This window comes from Falco biarmicus, chromosome 1, assembly GCF_023638135.1.
Source record: "Falco biarmicus isolate bFalBia1 chromosome 1, bFalBia1.pri, whole genome shotgun sequence".
Taxonomy (NCBI): Eukaryota; Metazoa; Chordata; class Aves; order Falconiformes; family Falconidae; genus Falco; species Falco biarmicus.
In genome coordinates, this window is record NC_079288.1 from 21,225,253 (window position 1) to 21,244,295 (window position 19,043).

At 50.4% G+C, this 19,043-nt stretch overlaps 2 protein-coding genes and 1 long non-coding RNA gene across 12 annotated transcripts in view; all 3 read right to left on the reverse strand.

Annotated features, from left to right (window-relative positions):
* RFFL (ring finger and FYVE like domain containing E3 ubiquitin protein ligase) overlaps positions 1-8,871 on the reverse strand; it is a 33,823-nt gene extending 24,952 nt beyond the window's left edge. For 2 of the 10 annotated variants that reach the window (XR_008819928.1, XM_056326878.1), the window contains exon 1: positions 4,072-4,918. Coding sequence is in view for 5 of the 10 variants with exons in the window: in XM_056326878.1 (XP_056182853.1) it covers positions 4,072-4,237 (166 nt within the window). In the remaining 5 variants the exon portion in view is untranslated. The other 8 variants (XM_056326880.1, XM_056326885.1, XM_056326882.1 and 5 more) reach the window with 8 other exon arrangements.
* LOC130143928 (uncharacterized) lies at positions 1,040-3,639 on the reverse strand. Its single transcript, XR_008819929.1, has 2 exons — positions 2,656-3,639; positions 1,040-1,466 (listed from the first exon to the last, which is right to left on the reverse strand). It is a non-coding gene; the product is annotated as an uncharacterized LOC130143928 (long non-coding RNA).
* Positions 8,872-9,425: 554 nt separating the features above from the next.
* Positions 9,426-17,495, reverse strand: RAD51D (RAD51 paralog D). Its single transcript, XM_056326888.1, has 10 exons — positions 17,151-17,495; positions 15,905-15,966; positions 15,629-15,747; positions 14,793-14,874; positions 14,540-14,674; positions 14,012-14,107; positions 13,735-13,825; positions 12,818-12,888; positions 11,732-11,899; positions 9,426-11,050 (listed from the first exon to the last, which is right to left on the reverse strand). The coding sequence occupies exons 1-10, from the start codon at positions 17,230-17,232 to the stop codon at positions 10,967-10,969; spliced, it is 990 nt and encodes a 329-aa protein (XP_056182863.1). The 5' UTR covers positions 17,233-17,495; the 3' UTR covers positions 9,426-10,966.
* Positions 17,496-19,043: the final 1,548 nt, after the last annotated feature.

Here is a 19,043-nt window from a genome sequence, read left to right on the forward strand (position 1 = left end):
ACTGTATTCATAATAGAATTAAATACTTTCAGAGAACTATCACAGCTCACAGTAGTAAGGCATTTCTGGGAAGAAATGCTTGTAGTGAACAAGTTCCTTGCACTTTTGCAAAGCATCCTAACAATTTAACATTGGAACAACACACACAAATATTAAATAAAAAAAAGGGACAAGATGACAATTTTGAGGCCAACTTTACATTTCATGTAAGTGCAAAAGACAATGCAAGTCCAGTTTTTTGGAGGGTTTTTTTGGTTTGAACTCTACAGCATGCAGAATAAAATATTGCTCAAAAAAGTTTGTTTTTACTTAATGGGGCATTTTAACTTAAAAATAAAAGTTTCACTGCCAAATGTGGCCTTGTCAAAAAGAAAAAACAACCCACCAAAAAACCAGACAGACATTCTTGGTACTTGAGACAAGAAAAACGTCTGAAGGAGGCAGCACACTATCAAATTGCTGTTTAAAAAAACATCTAGGATTTTTAGATTTTAAATCTGTTGTGAATGTTGTAAAAATTCCCTTTTAAATAAAAGTTCTGAAGGTTCCAAAAATATTTTTAGACTGCTTCCTCCATAACCAAGGATTAAAGCTGATCAGTCAAGTATACAGTAGACAGTAATAGTTTACATCGTTTTCTTCACATTTGCTTTTATTAGGGGAATTTTTAGGAAATACTACCGCGTATTACAGATTTAATTTCAAGCTTGCATCTGCTATTCCAAGCAGAACAATGAAATCCTTAGCTCCTATTATTAAGAGCCACATTCAGAAGTAAAAAACAAAAATAAGCTTAGGCCTCCATAACAATCTCTTACCAAGTTACTTCAGTTTTTAGCAGAACACCATTTGGAAAACACCGACAAAGAGACAGGACTCCTTCCAAGAATGATCATCTTACTTAACTTAGATAAAGTAAAGCCTTTCATTAATTAGGCTTGGGTCTGGCCTACATTCTGTTGTATGAAAATACTTCATTATATGCAGTTGAACACATTGTTTGAAAATGTGATAAAATGGCATTTCACACAACAAAAGGTGAAGGAACTAAAACTGTATTAAATGTGCAACATATTATCTCTAAAATAGACATTCTGAAAATCTTTAAATAGGTTTTCACCCATGGAAGAGTTCAGAGATGGCATCAGCCCCATTCACGACGATCAGATAAAGCTATTTGCAGATGTAAGATGTCTCTGAAGGCAGACATCAGCAGATAAAAAGAAATGCTGCAAGTACTTTGTTTTTAAGTGCATTATTTTGCTATATACAAGTAGTAATTTACTGGTGCTTTGCATTCCAGCTGCATTCTCTATGCACATTTTGTAGGCATTGTAATTCACTCCTGAAGCTCCAGCGACAAGCTGAACAACATATTTCAGTTCTTTTCAGGAATTTCTTACTTCACACAGAAAGACATTCTTGGTTTCATTACTTCCATTGCAAAATCTCTGTCTGTGATTTGTCTTCATGGCAGAGAAGCAAATAAGAAGCAAGACGTATAAATAACAACAGGAATGGAAAAAACAAGAAGTTTGTTGAAAAGAAGGCTGAGGTAGGTATTTAGTAAAAATAAAGCCCCAAACATCAACTCCCTCTCGCTTCTCTTCTATACCAGAGACAAGATCTTACTCGTCTTACCCAAGAGCCCTTTGCACAAAAAGATGCACAATGACAGATGAGATTTGACTATGCCAGCAAGTAAATACATGATTACATGCAACAACTGATAAGCCTCTCAATCCCAGAAACATAAGGTACGAATTAATGCGAGTATCAGCCTCTGACTGGAAGAAACCTGTGTTCTGAGCTCTGACAGCATAAATCAGTCTCTATATAAACACTAGTTTCAATTTCTGCTTTTTTTGATTATATAGTCAAAAGGGACTTTGAAATCGACACTTTATTTGGAATCTGAAAAATAAACTGTTTCCAAAGTATTTTGTAATGCTTGTATAATGGCCTCAAGACAGCCAGTAATTTAGACAGCTGTGCGACTAGCCACAGAAGCTGCATTTTAGAAATCGCCCTTTTTTGGAACAATTGAAACTTTCTGCAGGACAAAGTCCGCACACAGAGAGCAGTGTTTCCCTGCAAGCATACAACAGTTTCATTATTGTTTAGCTACCAAAAAACAGCTCCAACAATCTATCAAGCTTGACATCTTATCCGTCTGCTGCTAGCCCAGAACACAGGGCATATATAGGAAGAGGCTCAAGGATTCAGGAAGAAAAGTTACTTTGTAAATCGAAACTGAGAAACATTTCCCTTCTTTTAATGGTGAACTTGCAATTTTTAAAGCCTGTTCAGGAAACCATGGGCCTGTTTGATCTCCACATTATCAAATCCAAGTATCTATAAAGAAATCTATTCCATGAGATGAAGAAAAGCTCCATTTTAAGATATGTATAAAACAAATTCAAAGGCAATCCTACAGAAGAGGGATTCCTCACTGCAACAGAGCATCAGTACCAGTTGCGGTTCCAGCCCAGTCGTGATTATTTTAACACCAAACTAGAGCAGAGCACTAACTTGCTGTTCACCAACCAACCCTCCCTTCCTGGGAACGCCGCCACTCAGTAGTTTTCCAAATAACTGTGGCTCAGGCAAAGTCCTCAGAAGCACCAACATTCTCATGGAAGAAAACTTACCAACCTTGCGGAGCATGTCCTTAAACACAGCACTGGAGAAATTATTAATCTGTGTGATTCCAATGACTCCAAGCGGCTGGGTGAATGAAACATGGAAGTCATTCCCTGATGCCAGTGGCAACTGCTTTCTAAGCAAGGTGTTTTAACATCAACAAAAAGCGGTGTCACATCAGTTTCAGTCTGGACTTCCACAGGCTGCAATATTATGGTTTCTGACTCATTTGGCGAGCAAGCCAAACCAATATAAGCTCATGCACATGCTAAGTGGCATTGATTCAATGATGCCACTTGTGACACTGCAATTTGAAGTTATCCATGTGTATATAAAGAATATATAACACCCAAAGGAACTGTCTGCAGCAGAGGTTCCTATGCAACAAGCTACTCCCAGAAAACAGCATTTTAAATTTCCCTGTTTAAAATCTCACCTAACATCAGTCTAGACCATTCAAAGTATACTAAAGTATACTTTGTAGCTTAAGTATATTCTTATCAGCATGTCCCCCAATCTTCCGACTACAAATAAGAAGATGGCAGCATAAAAAGAGCTTATGTTAAATCAATGTTTTATTCTCCGCTTAAATACAATGTGGAAGTTCCTATTCCAAGACTGTGGCAGAGAAGCCGGAGGGCATTAGTGAAAGAAGCCTAATTAATATTTCTGAGTAAAGTGAGAACCTCAAGAGCAATTAACATGAAAAAATTGTAGATTTTACAGACCCTGAGAAGAATAAACAGTGTCTCAGAAAGCAACAATTCTTTTTAAAGAAAGTCCCTTATGGGAACATAAATTAAAAAAGCCAAAGAGGGTTTTCAGAGGTTAGGATAAGCCATCTCTCAGTTCTGAGGGAACTGGCTGAGAAAGAAGAAAGCAACTAATACTAAATTTGAATTCTTGATCTGACAGTCATACTCTTGTTCCCCTAAAGAAAACTGTAATTTTTCAACCTTGCAATGTTCTTTGAAGACTGAATAATCAGCTTTGGAGGGACATACCATGAGGTGGCTAGAAGACCTGGCATGCAGATGAGTTCAGTTTCTGACATCAATTCAGCAGTGATGCGATTCTCCCCACCCGTGAAACAGAGATTACACTTATTCATCCCTGCAGAGCATTCCATGATCCCTAAATGCCAGCTGGTAGAGGTTCAAAGTACTAATTTCTGGCTTCTTGTAATGACAGTCCCTGGGAAGCAGAGGAAGACAAGCTTGATATGGGGAGAGACAGATAGGCACTATCAAGACTAATGACTGGATTTACTTTGGGGAGCAGGAGGCGGGCTGGGGTTTCACGATGGAAGCAGGCAATCAGGAGAGGGCTGGAGAAACGTTTGCACCACATGAATACATTTAAGTACAGATGACAAAGCGCAGGCAGATAAATAGCAGTGTCAATGCAGCAGCACAGACCTTACCGTACCATTGACCACAACACTTCCCTGAGAAGCTAGATCAATACTCAAGTATTTAGCCCACACCAGGCTGCTAGCAATATTCAGGTAATTTAAAGCCATGCTGTGCTTGTAGTCAGAGCTCACACTAAGGAAAAGTACTGAGTTCCCTCGGTTTTTAATATCACATACCATTAGATCCTCTTTCCCTGGTCAGCAGCAGTTCACACGCAGTTGTGTCCAAAAAAGGGACACATGCGCACAATTATCTGCACCTCACATTATCCTTCTGCCTGCAAAGAGTTTTATTAAGCACCAAGTACTTGGTTCAGCGTACTTTCTAATTTCTTACCTTTGGGTAAGACACCTCTCTGTCCCTCAGGCTTTGGAGAAGAGACACTCTGAGATATCCTATGTATATATGGAAATGCACTCTTTCTATAAGGGATGGGAAGGTAGCCTAAACCTAATTAAACACAAATTTTCCTACATGTATTACAGTGAAACCAACACACACTAGATGAGGACAGCATTTTAGCTGGCTAGACATGAGGACACAAAGCTGCAGTACTGGGTCAGACACACAGCCTGTCTAGCTCTAAAGCCTGCCTCCAACGCAGGTCCAGGTGAGTCACAGGCAAGCACACAGCTGTAAGAACATCACAGCAGATGACTGCATGAAAATCTGCTTACACCCTTCCGCCATGCAAAAGGTGGTTCAAAGTCTAAAGCAGAAGTTTTAATAACCCTTCTATATATAGCACTGGCAATTCAAGAGAAATCACACTCTAGCCTGATTGAAGAGTTTATAATCTAAGTTGTTATAAGCAACAAACCGTGGTACAAAGTTGCATAACAAGTGAAAATTACACAATTAAAAAAAACAAACAAACAAACAAAAAAAACCCCAAAAAAAAACCCAAAAAACAAAGCAACACAAAATCATACAGAAGTCAACCACAATAAAGAGAAAACTGAAAGCCTGGAGAAAAGAAGATACATTTCAGTCAAACTCAACTAGTGACCACCAACCCCAAAATATATTTAATATATATTACTCCTTGTATACTCTTATTGCAGAGTATTGCTTTCAGCTCTCATTCCAAGTTGACTCCTAAGAGCCTAATCACATGTACCTGACAATGAGAAATATTAAGCCTCGCTGAAAGTCAGCCTATCTTTTCTACCCTACAATTAAAACACCATACTTAAATGACGGCTTTAAAACTAGTCAAATTCAGCATAAAACTTGAGCAATTCAATTGCTACGAGCTGAGTGGGTATGCAAACAGGGTGCTGCAGCCAGGTAACTCTGCACCCAGCTTCACACAGCAGAGAGAATTGCCCGTAATTAAAAACACAACAAAAGCCAAAATAAATCGGTTTGTTTCATGAGACCCAGTTGTTCTACCAAAAGCAATTATGTTTACAAAGAATGAATGCAAGATCCCCCTTCCCATCACTGTGAACATAAAACATGTTAAGGACATAACAGTCTTTGATGGGTGGCAGTAGGTAAATTCAAGGATCTGGAATTAGTAAGAAAGAACATTTAATGCTCACAGCTTTCTGTTCCACTTCTTGGCCCTGGAAAAGGCAAAGGGTTAACACACTTTTTGTTTCATGCAATCATGTGTATGCCTTAATGATAATTTATCTTAAAATATGAGCTTCAAAGTTTTGAAATACAACCTACTACAATGTAATGCTAACTTACAATGCACCTGTCATTTCTCATCCTAATGAAATGGAGTACTAAAAAAATGCATTTTGTAAATCTGCTAAGCTCTTTACCAATTCCATAGTCAGATTAGAAAGAGCAGAACACTGCCATGAAACAGTTCTCCAAAAACAACATCCAAGACCTCCTGCCCTACCCGTGGAAGGCAAGTTCTGCTTCAGAGAGGAGGGAGAGGAGGAAGCGAGCTCAAACAAAACACATGAACAAAACCTTTTTATGTCTCAGCAAATTAAACATTACTCTGAACATATCTTAATCAAAGAATCATAAAACTTACTTACCTCTACAGTATCTGAGTAAGCCTGTCCACCCTTGCACTGTTTGAAAACACATGAAACTATCAAGTGCAACAGCTTGCTTATCACAGGGTCAAAACATTGAGCACATTCATCCTTAGCTATTTTGCCAAGTCCCTGACCTGTAAAGGCTCAGGGTGGACTGCGTGCACGTTCTCACCAGAGTGAGTTTACATTTATTAACCTGCAATCACATACTGGAATACCGGCAAGAAACTGATTTGCTGATACATCAACCCTTTCTCCACAGGAAGCACCTTGACCAGCTCACAGGAACAAACTGTTCTGAAGAGCACTTGAGTACTTTATTTTCTGAACTCCTTTTGCCTTCTGTGGCAAAGGACGGACCTGCACAGCTTTCACACTGCTGCACACCCCCGATTTCGAGCAGAAGCAAGGCAGGGTTCCTTGTTAAGAAAATAACTTGGGTCCTTGCCACCAAGGAAGCATCACCCACCCCAGGTTCGCTGCCACCGTACCAAACCAATTAGTACCTTAGGCATGCTAAAATGCAAAGAGACAACAATTTAAGCAAGGAGTTGTACTGAAAGCTGGCGCTTATCCAGAATTCCTCAGTTCTCACTGCATTTTGAGCAGAACTTACTAAACCTCAAAGTGCCTTTGGGAGCATAACTCTGAAAAGGAAAGTGTTTCTAAATGCCACTTTCTAAATGAGAAAGGAGGCTGTACCCCAGTCCCAGCCGGCCTCACTAGGGAAACCCTGCAGGCACTCCGCGGGAGGGAGCCCCTTTACCTCATCTCTCCAAAACTAAAATCCAGTGGCTTGCATCCCCCTTCCAGCCTCTCCCAGTCCCCCTGCATGCCCTGGTCCCAACAGCCCTATTTTCCCCCTGCCCGGTGCCCCCCAGGCTGTGGCAGCCCCCTCCTGCCCCACGTCCCCACACTTGACATCACCCTCAACCCACCATCGTTCCCGCACCCCACAGCCCCTTGGTAACCCTCAATGGCGACCCCACTGCCCCACGGCGCCCACATTCACCTGCCTCCCCCTCCCCTGCACACTCTCCCTGCTCGGGAAGCCCCCTCCCTGCCCCACACTCCCAAACCCCGGCTCCCCCCTCACGGCCCTGTGCCCCCAAACCCCGGCTCCCCCCTCACGGCCCCTCACTCCCAAACCCCGGCTCCCCCCTCACGGCCCTGTGCCCCCAAACCCCGGCTCCCCCCTCACGGCCCTGTGCCCCCAAACCCCGGCTCCCCCCTCACGGCCCCTCACTCCCAAACCCCGGCTCCCCCCTCACGGCCCTGTGCCCCCAAACCCCGGCTCCCCCCTCACGGCCCTGTGCCCCCAAACCCCGGCTCCCCCCTCACAGCCCCTCACCCCCAAACGCCGGCTCCCCCCTCACGGCCCTGTGCCCCCAAACCCCGGCTCCCCCCTCATGGCCCCTCACTCCCAAACCCCGGCTCCCTCCTCACGGCCCCGCGCCCCCAAACCCCAGCAGCCCCCCCAAGGCCTCACACCCATACACCTCCCCCCACTTAGCAGCCACGGCCCCACCCCCGCCGGCCCTGGCAGCCCCCCCAGCCACTGGCAGCACCCCAGCCACCTCACCTGCCTCCTTCGGCAGCCCCGTCCCGGAGGGGGCGGCGGGGCCGGGCCGCGGGCGAACCCCGACCCTCCGCTCGGCGCGGCAGCGGCGCTATGGCAACTGCCCACCGCGGCGCCCAGCCACCGAGCGGCCGGCCAGAGCGGCGCCCGGAGAGCAGCGAGCTGCGGCGCAGCGGGCGGCGCGCCCCTGGCGGCGCGGCGGCTTCACTAGCGCCCTCAGCAGGCCGAGAGGGCAGCGCCGCCCGCGGGGCGCGGCGGCTCCGAGGGCCAACGGTTCGAGACCCGGCCCGGGCAGCGCGGAGCGGAGCTTGCGGGGGTGTCCCATGGGTTTCAGAGGAGTTTCTGCTGGGTGCACAGGTCGTAGCTGCATCGCGTGAGATGCATACATATACATACAGTACACCCATAAACAGATCTATACACACAGCCATATATATGCAGACATGTACACCCCCCATATATACACACACACATATATGCACACAATACGGATAAACACACACTTATATATGTATTTTATGCATATCCAGCTCAAATGAGCCCTCAGTGCCAAAAGGTATCGCCACTGCTTGGGGCGAGGGGTGCCCTGTCTGCCTTGGGACAGGTTGTACCACCTGCTCCAGGCCTTTCCAGCTGTTTTCCAGCTGATTTAGGCACCAGGGAAGAGCAGGGAGAGCGGATGTCCCCTGCATGCTGGCACAGCACCCTTCTTCCAGGGCTGCAGAAGTGCCCGTCTGAGCACAGAGGAGAAAGGCTGAGTTAGGATTTTTAGGTCAGGAACTCCTTTCAGCTTAATTTTACTATGCAAATTCAAATCAGCTTGAGTAAGAAGTCAAGTTTTTCCAGATCAGGTAACAGATTCCCATAGCCTGAACCTTTCTGCTGTCCCCGCAGTGAGCAATAACCAGCACCCACAGCAACACCTTCCTTGCAGCGATGCAGCCAGAAATTCAGGACATCGCTGTCACCCACCCCCTCACCCCCCGCAACTTGCCACCTACCTCAGCAGCCACCCCAGGAGCTGCCACCAGCAGCTCAGCCGTGCCCCGTATCACGCGTCTTCCCCGACCTATCCAGCTGTTTCCCAAGAGGGCACAAAACCTCCTGCAGCTGCAATTAGCTGATTGCCACGGAGAGAAAATCCCCCCAAGCACAGCTATGCCCGAAAGCCTGGGATAGCTGGCCTTGGAGGAGCACAGCCCACACGTCCATCACCTTTCCCTAGTCTCTTCCCATCTGACTGGCACTGTCCCGGTTGAATCACTGTCCCGTGACTGCAAGCAGGTGACTAAGCGCAAGAGCAGTTTCTTTTGTCATTTCCCAGGTACCACAGCAAAGATGCATGCTGGGCGCGTGGCTGGTGGCACACTGAGGCTGGTGCAGGGCTCGAAGCGGGCAGTTCCCCTTCTCTTCCTGCTAGTTTAAGGGAAGGAGACAGCAAGAAAGCCCCCTTGGTTCAAATACAACCAAAGAGGTCTCTGGGTGGCTCTTCCCCTGCTCCACACTCCCCCTTGAGAGCTTTGCTTCCCCTACAGAACCTCAGGGAAAGAGATAAAATAGTAGCCTGCGGTTTTGGTTGGAATTTGTGTGTAGCAGCTCTTGGTTCACAGCTTCAAGAGCCGTAACAAACTACATTTCCTGCTGTAAGGATCAGCCCCACCAGCACAGGTCTCCAGCAGACAGGAAAACCATCCTACTCCTCGCCCCAGCCAGCCAGGCTGCAATCCCTGGGGCCAATCCTCCCCTCCCAAGCTTGGAAAACCCAGAAATACAAATAAATACACAACTTTAAAATACATTTATTTATACTGAAAACTGTTTCATGGTACAACTCACATTGCTTTGGCACGTTCCCCTGCCTCGGGCAGGACCTGCTGGGAGCACAGCCTTTCCCACAGCCACGCACACAGGGCTGCGGTGGCTGGGTGGCCACGATGGAGGAGGTGGGACCCCCCCCTGTAAATCACAGCCCTGGGAGCATCAAGAGCTCTCTTTCCCAGGAAGCACGGCTCTGACAGATGTGCAAAATTAAAATCTGTGTTGAGACCTGGCCACTGCCTCCTGGGAAACCAAAACATGCCTTCACATACCCCTTTTCACTGCTTCCTACAGCTGCTTCGCTTCCCTACAGCAGCTATTTGCTCAGGAATAGAGGGCTGTACAGTGTTATGACTACTCTAGAGAAATTAGCACTCAAATTCTGACTGCATCAGACTCCTCTTGGCCCAGCACAGCCTTAGAAGGCTCCAGGAGCTGTACTGATGTATTACTAGTCTAACAAGCACACCCTGATGAGTCCCAGGCCCCACAATCTGCATCCACAGCCTTGGAAGTGCAAGCCATAGCTCAGCTCACCCGCCAGGGAGGGTTCTTATTAAGCAGAGGATGAGGGTGTCTACGACACCTGGGATCAAGAGGAGAGGCCACGCTCCACCCCAGCCTCCCACCTCCTCCCTGGCACTGCACAAGCACCCAGGAGGTTGCCCAGAGCAGGCAAGAGCAGCTGGAAAGCACTGGAGCAAGAGGAGATTATTTTAAACTTCACCACATGCAATTAAGCAGGTCCTTGAGCATCAGACAGGGCCAGCTGATGTCAGTCAGGCTCACCCACCCCAGCTGATCCAGATCATAACCTTCATCAGTTAACAGCAATTCTTTACACAGCACAGCAGTGCCCCAGAAATACCAGCAGCTCCCTGCAGAGCCTGGTGTTACCCTGGGGACAAGGTCAGGTCAAGCATCTGATTATGTCCCAGCTCATCAACAGCCTGTCCCACCCCAGTCCTGCTAGGGACTAAACCTCAAAATTTGAATCAACAGCAGTCACCATGAATTGAATTCCAGCTCTCAACAACTACAGCAGTGTACATCATCTTTTTTTTTTTATTTTATTTCTGAACCAAGACTACTGTGGGCTGCCCAAGGACGAGCAGAGCTCTAGGACCAGAGGGCAGCGCGTTATGGGGGGGAACAAAAACACCACAATGAGTCATAGGTTTGTGCAGGGGCACGCCAGCTGGTCCCAAGCCAACACCTTAGGACAGGGCAGGCTCTGCTGTTGTAGACAAGCCTGCAGCAGAGGACAGAACCTGGTTATCATGCTGCCCACACAGCCCAGCCACTGTAGGCAGCATCTGCTGAGGCAAGATCTCCAGGGAACCCCATGCTCATTTTCTCCCTAGTGCAGAACAACAAAAGCTTCTTCATGTTGGTCCTTCCTGGGGCTGCAGGACGCTCAGTCAGTCTGTAAAACTGCACAGTGTGATTGCCAGCTTTTTTTGCAGCTCTCTTGGACCTTGGTATTTGCTTTTCCACCCACATCAGAGCCCCTGTGTGGGTGTCACAGGGCTCAGCTCCTGCACATCACTATTTCCAATATCCAGCTCCACCTGTATCCCCATCGGCTGCAAGGAGAAACAGAGGAGCTAAACCTCACACTGCAGGGACTCTGCATCACTCCATCACCTGCCCCAGAGCCAAAATTCCCCAATTACATCCCCTTGAGGATTTCTTTCTGCTGATGCCCTCATTTTAACTAGGTCTGCTGAACACAGAGATACAAATTGAGAATGCAATTTAGTAAAGAAAGAACATTTTGCTCCGAGATTTCCCCAGACACACTATTATTTAGCACATCCAGCATACATTTCGCTGCCCAGCACACCACCACTTCCAAACCTATTGGATCAGGCAGCAGAGCAGGCTCAGAGCCAGGAGGCTCAGGCAACATAGGCAGGATTGAAGCCAAAGTCACCTCTGCAGGTGTCAAAGCCATTTCCACAGGACTCTCACTGCCCACACGCCATCAGGAGAGCGAGACAAGCACGAGGAACACCATGACCTGGATTGGAAGTGGTGCCACTCATTTAACATGCCCATAAATACAAGCTCAGGCTGTTGGGAACAGATGTTCCTCCCTTCCACAGCACACAACCAGGCTGCATTGGCTCCTCTCCCATTGCCAAGGGTCACTCAGCAAGGTCTGATCCTGCCCCACCCCCAGCAGAAGCCTCCCTCTGCTCCAAAGCCCGCTCCAGGTCACAGACATGTTCCTCCATTACCAGGGTCTCTCCAGGCAGCCTCACCTGCCGGGGTGACTTTGCCAAGGAAGCCAAGCGCTGCGTGGTGGCTTTCTCCTGGGTGGCTTCTTTGTTCTCCAGCAGCACCCGGGTGCTGGGCACAAAACTCCAGGATCGGCCAAGGGCTGGCTTCAGTTGACTGGTGCTGCTGTCCCTTGTCACCTGGTTAGTCACCTGCAGCACAAACAGGCTTATCAGCACCTGGGAACAGCAGTGCCACTCCATGCAATGAAATACCGGAGATCACCAGGAGATAATGGCCCGTAGCTACTTTATGAAATTTTGTCTCCATCCTGAGCCCTCCTTTTGGAGGACACACCTATGCCATCCCTTCCAAACATAGCCCACGCAACTGTCCCAGGCACATACTCAGGTAGGAGCTCGCTCCTATCTGCAGGCTGCAGTAACTCCTGGTACTGAAGCCACCTGCAAAGTTCAACTTGGAGGCTCCAAGTGTCCTCCCAGGCTCCCTGTGCCTGTCACTTTATCACTAATCAAAGGGCAGGACTGCCTCGATGCCTCCCCGTGCCAGGTTCAGCAGACCACCATTTTCTCTCGTGGCCTTCCCAGTTCAAACACATTAATTGTGGTCCCAGGAACCTGTCTGGGTGCATTGAAGCAAATGTAATTGCTTGGCCAAGAGCTGGGGAAGGCTAGAGCAGGGCCCCTTCCAGTCCCCAGCTCATTTGGGATGATGCAATCCCCTGCAGTTGCTCCAAGGTAACTGAGCAAGAGGTTACTTAGTAAGCTGGCCTGCCCCTTAAATGAATGGTGTTATATCAAAAATAAATACAAACAACCTTTCAATCTGTCTGTACTTAACTCTACCTTGCTCAATCAAGTGGATGCCTTGTTGGTAGAGGACAGCAATAAAAGCAGGCAGCAAATCAGCCCTGTTCTTGCTCCACACTTGCTGGAGCAAGACATCTGTGGGCTGCAGAGAAGCAGAGTCGGGGACCAAAGCACCATGGAATACAGGCCCCTTACTCATGCTTAGCTGGGAGTGGGGTCCCCCCTCCCAGGGGCTCCCAAAGCCTTGCCAGGGCCATGGCACATGCCAGGACACGAAGGACAAGGCACAGCAGCACTCACCACAACAGCAAGGCTGAACTCCCTGGCCAGAGTCTTCAGCTCCCTAGCCAGCTGCATCATGATGGCCAAACCTGGAGAAGGACAAAGCATTCGGATGCTTCGGCATCAACTCCCAAAGTACATCCTGGAGGCAGGTGACATCTAGGTTTGCACAAGCACTGGATTTAGTCCCAGTGCTGGTGTTCTTGAACACCTTTCAACACATTTCCATTCCCAGCACGCAAATGTACCCATTGTACCAGCACGCTCCATCCAGCCAAATGGATGTGGCATGGACAGACCAATCCCCAAGTTGCCCCATCCCCTCCTTTCCCATCTTAAAAGGCAAAAAAACCCTACAAAAGCACCGGTAGCTTCAGACAAAGCTAGTCAGGTTGATTTAACAGGTACAGAACCCATCCCTCCAGCTCACAGCTTCATTTCCTACAGCCCATGACTGCGAGGGGACCCGTGATAGCACTGGCTGCTACCCATGCATGCAAGACCCTCTGGAAGGTGTCTGAGGCGCCTCCTTGACATCTCAGCCAGCCGAAAGCCCCTCACTCCTGGTTTATGGTCCCTTCTGGCAGCATGAGCCTCAGGGGAGCTTTGCAAACTGTGCCAGCGACCACAATGTATCTGTGACACTGTGAGCAGAGGTTTTCATCTGTGGGCAAACAGGCCAGTGCCTCCTCTGTCCCCTGGCCAGGTTTCAGACCACTGGCATGAGCTGGCACAGCCCCAGCCAGGTTGAATTTTTGCTAATAGCACTGCCAGCAGATTCCCCTTTTATTCAGCCGTGAAGGAAAAGCTGGGAGCAGTCGCACCCACATCTGTCCTGCCCCAGCTCCAGGCACAGCACACGTGGGAGGAAAACGCTCTTCAGGATGAGCAGAGAGGTCTGCAACCTCATTGCACATCCTAACGAAGTAGCTCACCCTCTGACTGCTTGCCGCCCAGCAGTGGGTAAATCACAGATGAGACAGAGTCGATCACCACGACCTTGACAGGTCCCATGGAGCTCATGACCTGAAAGAAGGAGGCACCCTGTGCAATGTGGAGTAACGAATCCAGCAGTTCTGGAGGTCGTGAGCTGCACAGAGGCGCAAATATCCTCAGGACAGGGTGATACAGCGTCACTCGTCAGGCACACAAGCCCTTCTGCCCTCCCTGCAGCTCTGGGGAAGGGAGAAAAGCCCAGACCCTCACTCCTACCTGCTGGGAGAGGTGATCCCGCAGCTCCTGCAAGGCACTCAGCACTTCATAGATGTCAAACACACGGACTACCTGGATCCGCTGCAGAGCCTCCAGCTGCAGCACAAAGTGGCATCACCAACAGCCTCGACCCCTCCAGGACTTGTTATATTCCCCCTGCCCCAGCTGCTTCCAGCTCTTTGCATTTATACCATGCCATGGTCCCTTATCTCTTCCACATCTGCCTCTACCCCACAAACACTGTTGTCCCCATTGCACTGACAGAAAAATCAACATGGATTGAGCTCAGGGAGTGGAAGTGATCAACTACAACAAGCCCTCCTCTTCTTCCCAAGAAAAAACCCCAAAGTGCAGTGTCTGTCCCTGAGCACAGCACCCACCGGCCCATGGGAGGAAAAGGCTGGACCCCAAAAAGCCCACAGGGACCAAGGCAGAGCTGGACAGACAACCCATCTCTGGGGGCTGCCTGCAGGCAAGAACCAAGGCAGCGTTAGTGAAAGTGCAGGGACCAGCTTCAGGGGAACTTGCCTGCTCTTCCTCATCCTCTGTCTGGGCTCGAAGCATCTGGTAGACACGGGAGGCGGTGAATCCCCCCGTGGAGTCGAGAAACAGGACGTGTTGCTTGAGGCCAAGAGATACGCTGACCGCAATGCCCAGGCACACCTGGAGAGGCAGGGAACTGGTGTCAGCCAGCCCTCCCAGGTCCCTCTGCTTCATGTGCCTGAAGGCATCATCTCCATCCTACCTGTCCTGTCCCTCCCCTCTCCTCTGTCTCACTCACCTGCGTCTTCCCACTGCCAGGTGCTCCCATGAGCTCCGTCACTTCCCCCGTGTACAGCCCAGAGTCCAGCAGCTGGTCCAGGCTACAGGTTAAACACATGGTGGGATTATCAACACCCCTTCAGCCAGAATGACAGGGGCATCAGGAAGCGTCTGTTCCCAGGTATTTATCCCTACAGTCCCCTTCCCAAATGCAGACAAGTGCCTCAGGCTCTGCTCCTTCCTTCCCATCTTCCCTCTCTGCATCGCGGGGGCTACAAGAGGATGGTCCTGAGCTGCAGAAGAGCTGTGGTCCTGGGAGCAAGGCCTGAATACCCAGGGTTTCTCTGCGTAGTCACTGTAACAGCCCAGCGAGCAGACAGCAGAAAAGAAGAAACAAGGACAAGCAATGGACTAACTCATTTCTATGCCTGATCTAGACAGTTTGCACCATCATCACTCAATAGTCCTCCCAGATCACAACCCTCATCTCTGCAGCCCTCCAGGGAAAGGTTGAAGGCAGCACGTTGTCTAGTCTAGAAGCGAGACACACCACCACTTCCCAAAGGGTGTGCAGGCTCTCGCAAGGACAGCGGCAACGTCAGTGTCATTCCCTCAAGGGACACAGACCAGCTGGCTCTGCAGCCACAGGACATGAAGAATAATCACCTCTTGCTCACAAAAAGGCAGAGCCAGGCCGGAAGTTTTTAAAACAGCTGCTGGGGATGGTTTGGACACCACTGAGCCTGCTCAGGGCACCAGCACATTGAAATTCAAAGCCTGCGCTGGGCAACCATGGCCTTTTGCAGTAAGCCCAGCCCCGGGCAGACCTGCTGGCTCGCCAGATGATGCACCCACCTTGGGCTCCCAGTCGGCAGGATGGCCGTGGAGCTCTTGAGCTCCTCGTAGAGGTCTGCTCCATTGGCGGGGAAGGCAGAGAACTGGGCCAGAAGCACACGTCTCACTGCAACCAGCACCTGGTGGGCAGAGAAATGTCTGGAAACAGGACTGAGAAAGTCCAGAGCCATCAACGTCTGCTGCAGAAGGTCCCCCCAGGCACACCCAACTGAGCTGTGAGCCAAACAGCTCTGAGCTCCCCAGGTAACATAGCAGGACTCAGGAGCTGCCCTTTACCTTGTAAGACAGGGAACACTTCTGGGCAACGTCCTCGAGGTCTGATGACACAAAGTCTACCACTGCAAATAACACGAGGGACAAGAAGTTCAAAGCCAAAGCTGGACAGACCCCAAGCACCAAAGAGATGACCAGCTTAGACAAAACCTGCCTGCACCAACAGGCAAAACGTCTGTGTCCTCTGCCAACACTTCAAGTGGGCAAGCAGGATGCCTGACCGAATGGAGCACTGGAGTTTTTCCTCTGAGATGGCCCTGCTGCCCGTTGCAAAACAAATAATTTCTTGCAAAACAGATCAGGGAGAGAAGCTGGTAAAAATTCTCTGTTTTGCTCAAGAGCTGCCCAGTGCTGTTTGATAGCTGGGGTGAGCCAAGAGAGTCCCCTCCTGACTGACCCCAGGTGCCAGCCCTGGCCATGCCAGGGAGCGCTAAAGCCACAGGAATGAGAAGAACTAGTGGCCCCATCTCTGCTCCCAGGAACCACTCTCAGGATTAATTTCTTCAGATAGATGTGTATGTTATTGGCTGGGGGGGGAAGAGGCTAAAAAGCAATTCCTATAGGGAAAAACAAGGATTACAACATCCGTGGCTCCAGCATCCACAGGATCCATTTAACAAGAATAAAATGGGGTTTTTCTCAGCTCTAATCCAGTTTCCCAGAGCAAGTAAAGAATCTACCTGAAGTGTTTGCCTTCCCCTCTAAGAGCAGGAGGTGCCCAGGGTGCAGTGTGCCGGGCGGCTGGGCATTTTTCAGAGGGAAAAAATGCACAAACCCTCCCCAAATACCTTTTTAAAAGCTGTAATTGCTTGGCCTTCAGAGAGTCTCTGTAGAGACCCCTACCGCATCCTGACACTCTCCTGCTCCTACAGAGAAGCCCTGACCACCCAGGGGTACCCAGGGGACACCCAGCGGGGAGCCCACGGGAGGGGTATCGTGCCACCCCCCTGCCAGGGGGTGGGATGATGCGGGCAAAGAGGCTGGAGCTGCAACCGCCTAGGCTGACAGTGCCCAGCGCATGCATGGAGCCAGCCTGCGCCCCCCGCCCTGCGCCCCCCCGGGGCTCTAAGACCCCCCTCGCCCCCCGGCAGCTCCAGGGCCGCAAGGCAAAGCCAAGAGGCAGGGGATGCTCTCCAGGGGATGCCCCACAGCCCACCCACGCCGTGGCAGCCGGCCCTGCAGGGGACCAGGGCACGATGCCACCCCCGAGGCGCAGGGGCTGGCCCCCGCGCCCCCCCCGCCCCGTTACCCGTCCGAATGCCGCTGGCCCGGAGGAGCCCGATCATCTCCTCGGTGAGACCGGGGCAGAGCCCAGCCCGTAGGACCACCATGTCCTGCGCCCCTCGACCGGGATGAGAGCGGGGACCTGCGGAGGAGATGGGATGCCCCCTCAGTGCCGCTGTCCCGCCAAGGCCGCCCCCGCCCCCCCGGGGGGGCACACGCTGAGGAGATGCCACCCGGGCTGGGGCTGAGATGGGCGCCGACGGCGAGCGCTGCCCCTCGCCAGGGAGCCCCCGGGGCGGCCCAGCAGACGTGCCCAAGCCCCCTCCGTGGGCTCCCCACGCCGTCCCTTGCGCCCCAAAAGTCCCTCCCCCTATCCCCCTATCCCGCCCCCCCCCCCCCCCCGGCCCGCTCCCCTTCCCGCTTCCTGCGCGCGGCGGAAGGGCCGGGCGGGGCGCGGGGCTGCGCCCCCCCCCCCCCGCCCCGGCCGGGGCAGCACGGGGGGTACGGGCCTTCGAGACAGCAGCGAATTGATCTTTACGTGCATGTAAAGCAATGGAACAGCAAGTGAAATAAATCGTAAGTGACACAACACAGCAAGAACAGGACGAGATGGGCGATGCACCTATTTGCTGCTACTCGTGGCAGACCATAGTAGTTAAGAAAGGTACATCACCGCCTGCCTTAAGTCATCACCTCCCCTTAATACGTCATCGCCACCTGCCTTAATAAGTCATCGCCTCCCCTTAATACATCCTCGCCGCCTGCCTTAATATCTCATCACTTTCCCACATTACCTCACCACCATCCAGCCCCGCAGGCGCTAGGAGCCCCGGCTGCATCGGGGGCTTGGAGGACCTTTCCCAGCAGTCAGGAGGTCCCGTGCAGCGTGTCCGCTCCTAGGTGAGGTCTCCCCAAAGACAGTCTAGCTTTGATACTGTTGAATAAAGAAGCCCACCCGATTTCAAATGCGGGGACATCTGGTTTCACTCAGATCCCACCGCAGCCTGGCAGGGCTTGGGGGGAAATCAGGGAAGCCCTCCCTATCTGCTGGATTTTCACACCAGTTTGCAAGCAAGGCCACATACCTGGTTTCATAGCTTTGACCACCTGCCTCTAAGCCAGGAAGGATGCACTATACCTTGGCTAACGACTACATTCTGTCTAAGGTACATATTTCAATAACGATCATACATATTTTGCTAATGATTAGATGCATACACAAACATAAATATGTATATATAACATTTTGTTGGCAGGTTCATCGAGAGTGCAGCTTTGGATCAGGACCTGTTGCTCAGGCCTCAGTATTTCTCCCCCACCCTGTGCCCAGCAAGGGGCTGTGCCCCCATTCCCTGCCCTGCTCCCCACACTGGGCCCAGCCATGGTCCCCAGTGGAGCTCCCAGTCCTGCCTGATGGGAAGCACGAGCAGTCTCCACCTGGTAGTGCTCTCCACAGCCTCAGCAAACAAAAAAACCTCTCTGGCTGCTAGCACCCAAGGGTGCTTCTAAAAGGGCATGCAGTCAGCTGGGGGCTTGCAGTACAGCCCTACCCTGGGGTAGCACCCAGAAGGGCCAGAGCCTGCTCAGGAGCTGCAACAAAGCAAAGGTGAATAAAAGCTCTATAGCAGCCCCCACCAGCTGTCTTTAAATGACCATTAATTAGCACAGGTGCCAGCAATGCCAGGGCTCCAGGCTCTGTAAATAACAGAACCAGAGCCCAAGTTGAGTGAGTTTGGAGGTGTTGCTGCTGGGGAGATTCAAACAAGCTAGTTGAAAAATGGAGCTAGGTTGGCATGGTAGTAGATAGAGGGGAGGCTATTCCCATCTTCTCTCGCAGAGTTCTTTGTATTTCTAAGTCAGGTTTGTTTATCTTTTTTTAAAAGCACAGCTTGTGTTTGGGGTGGCTGGGTAGGCCTGT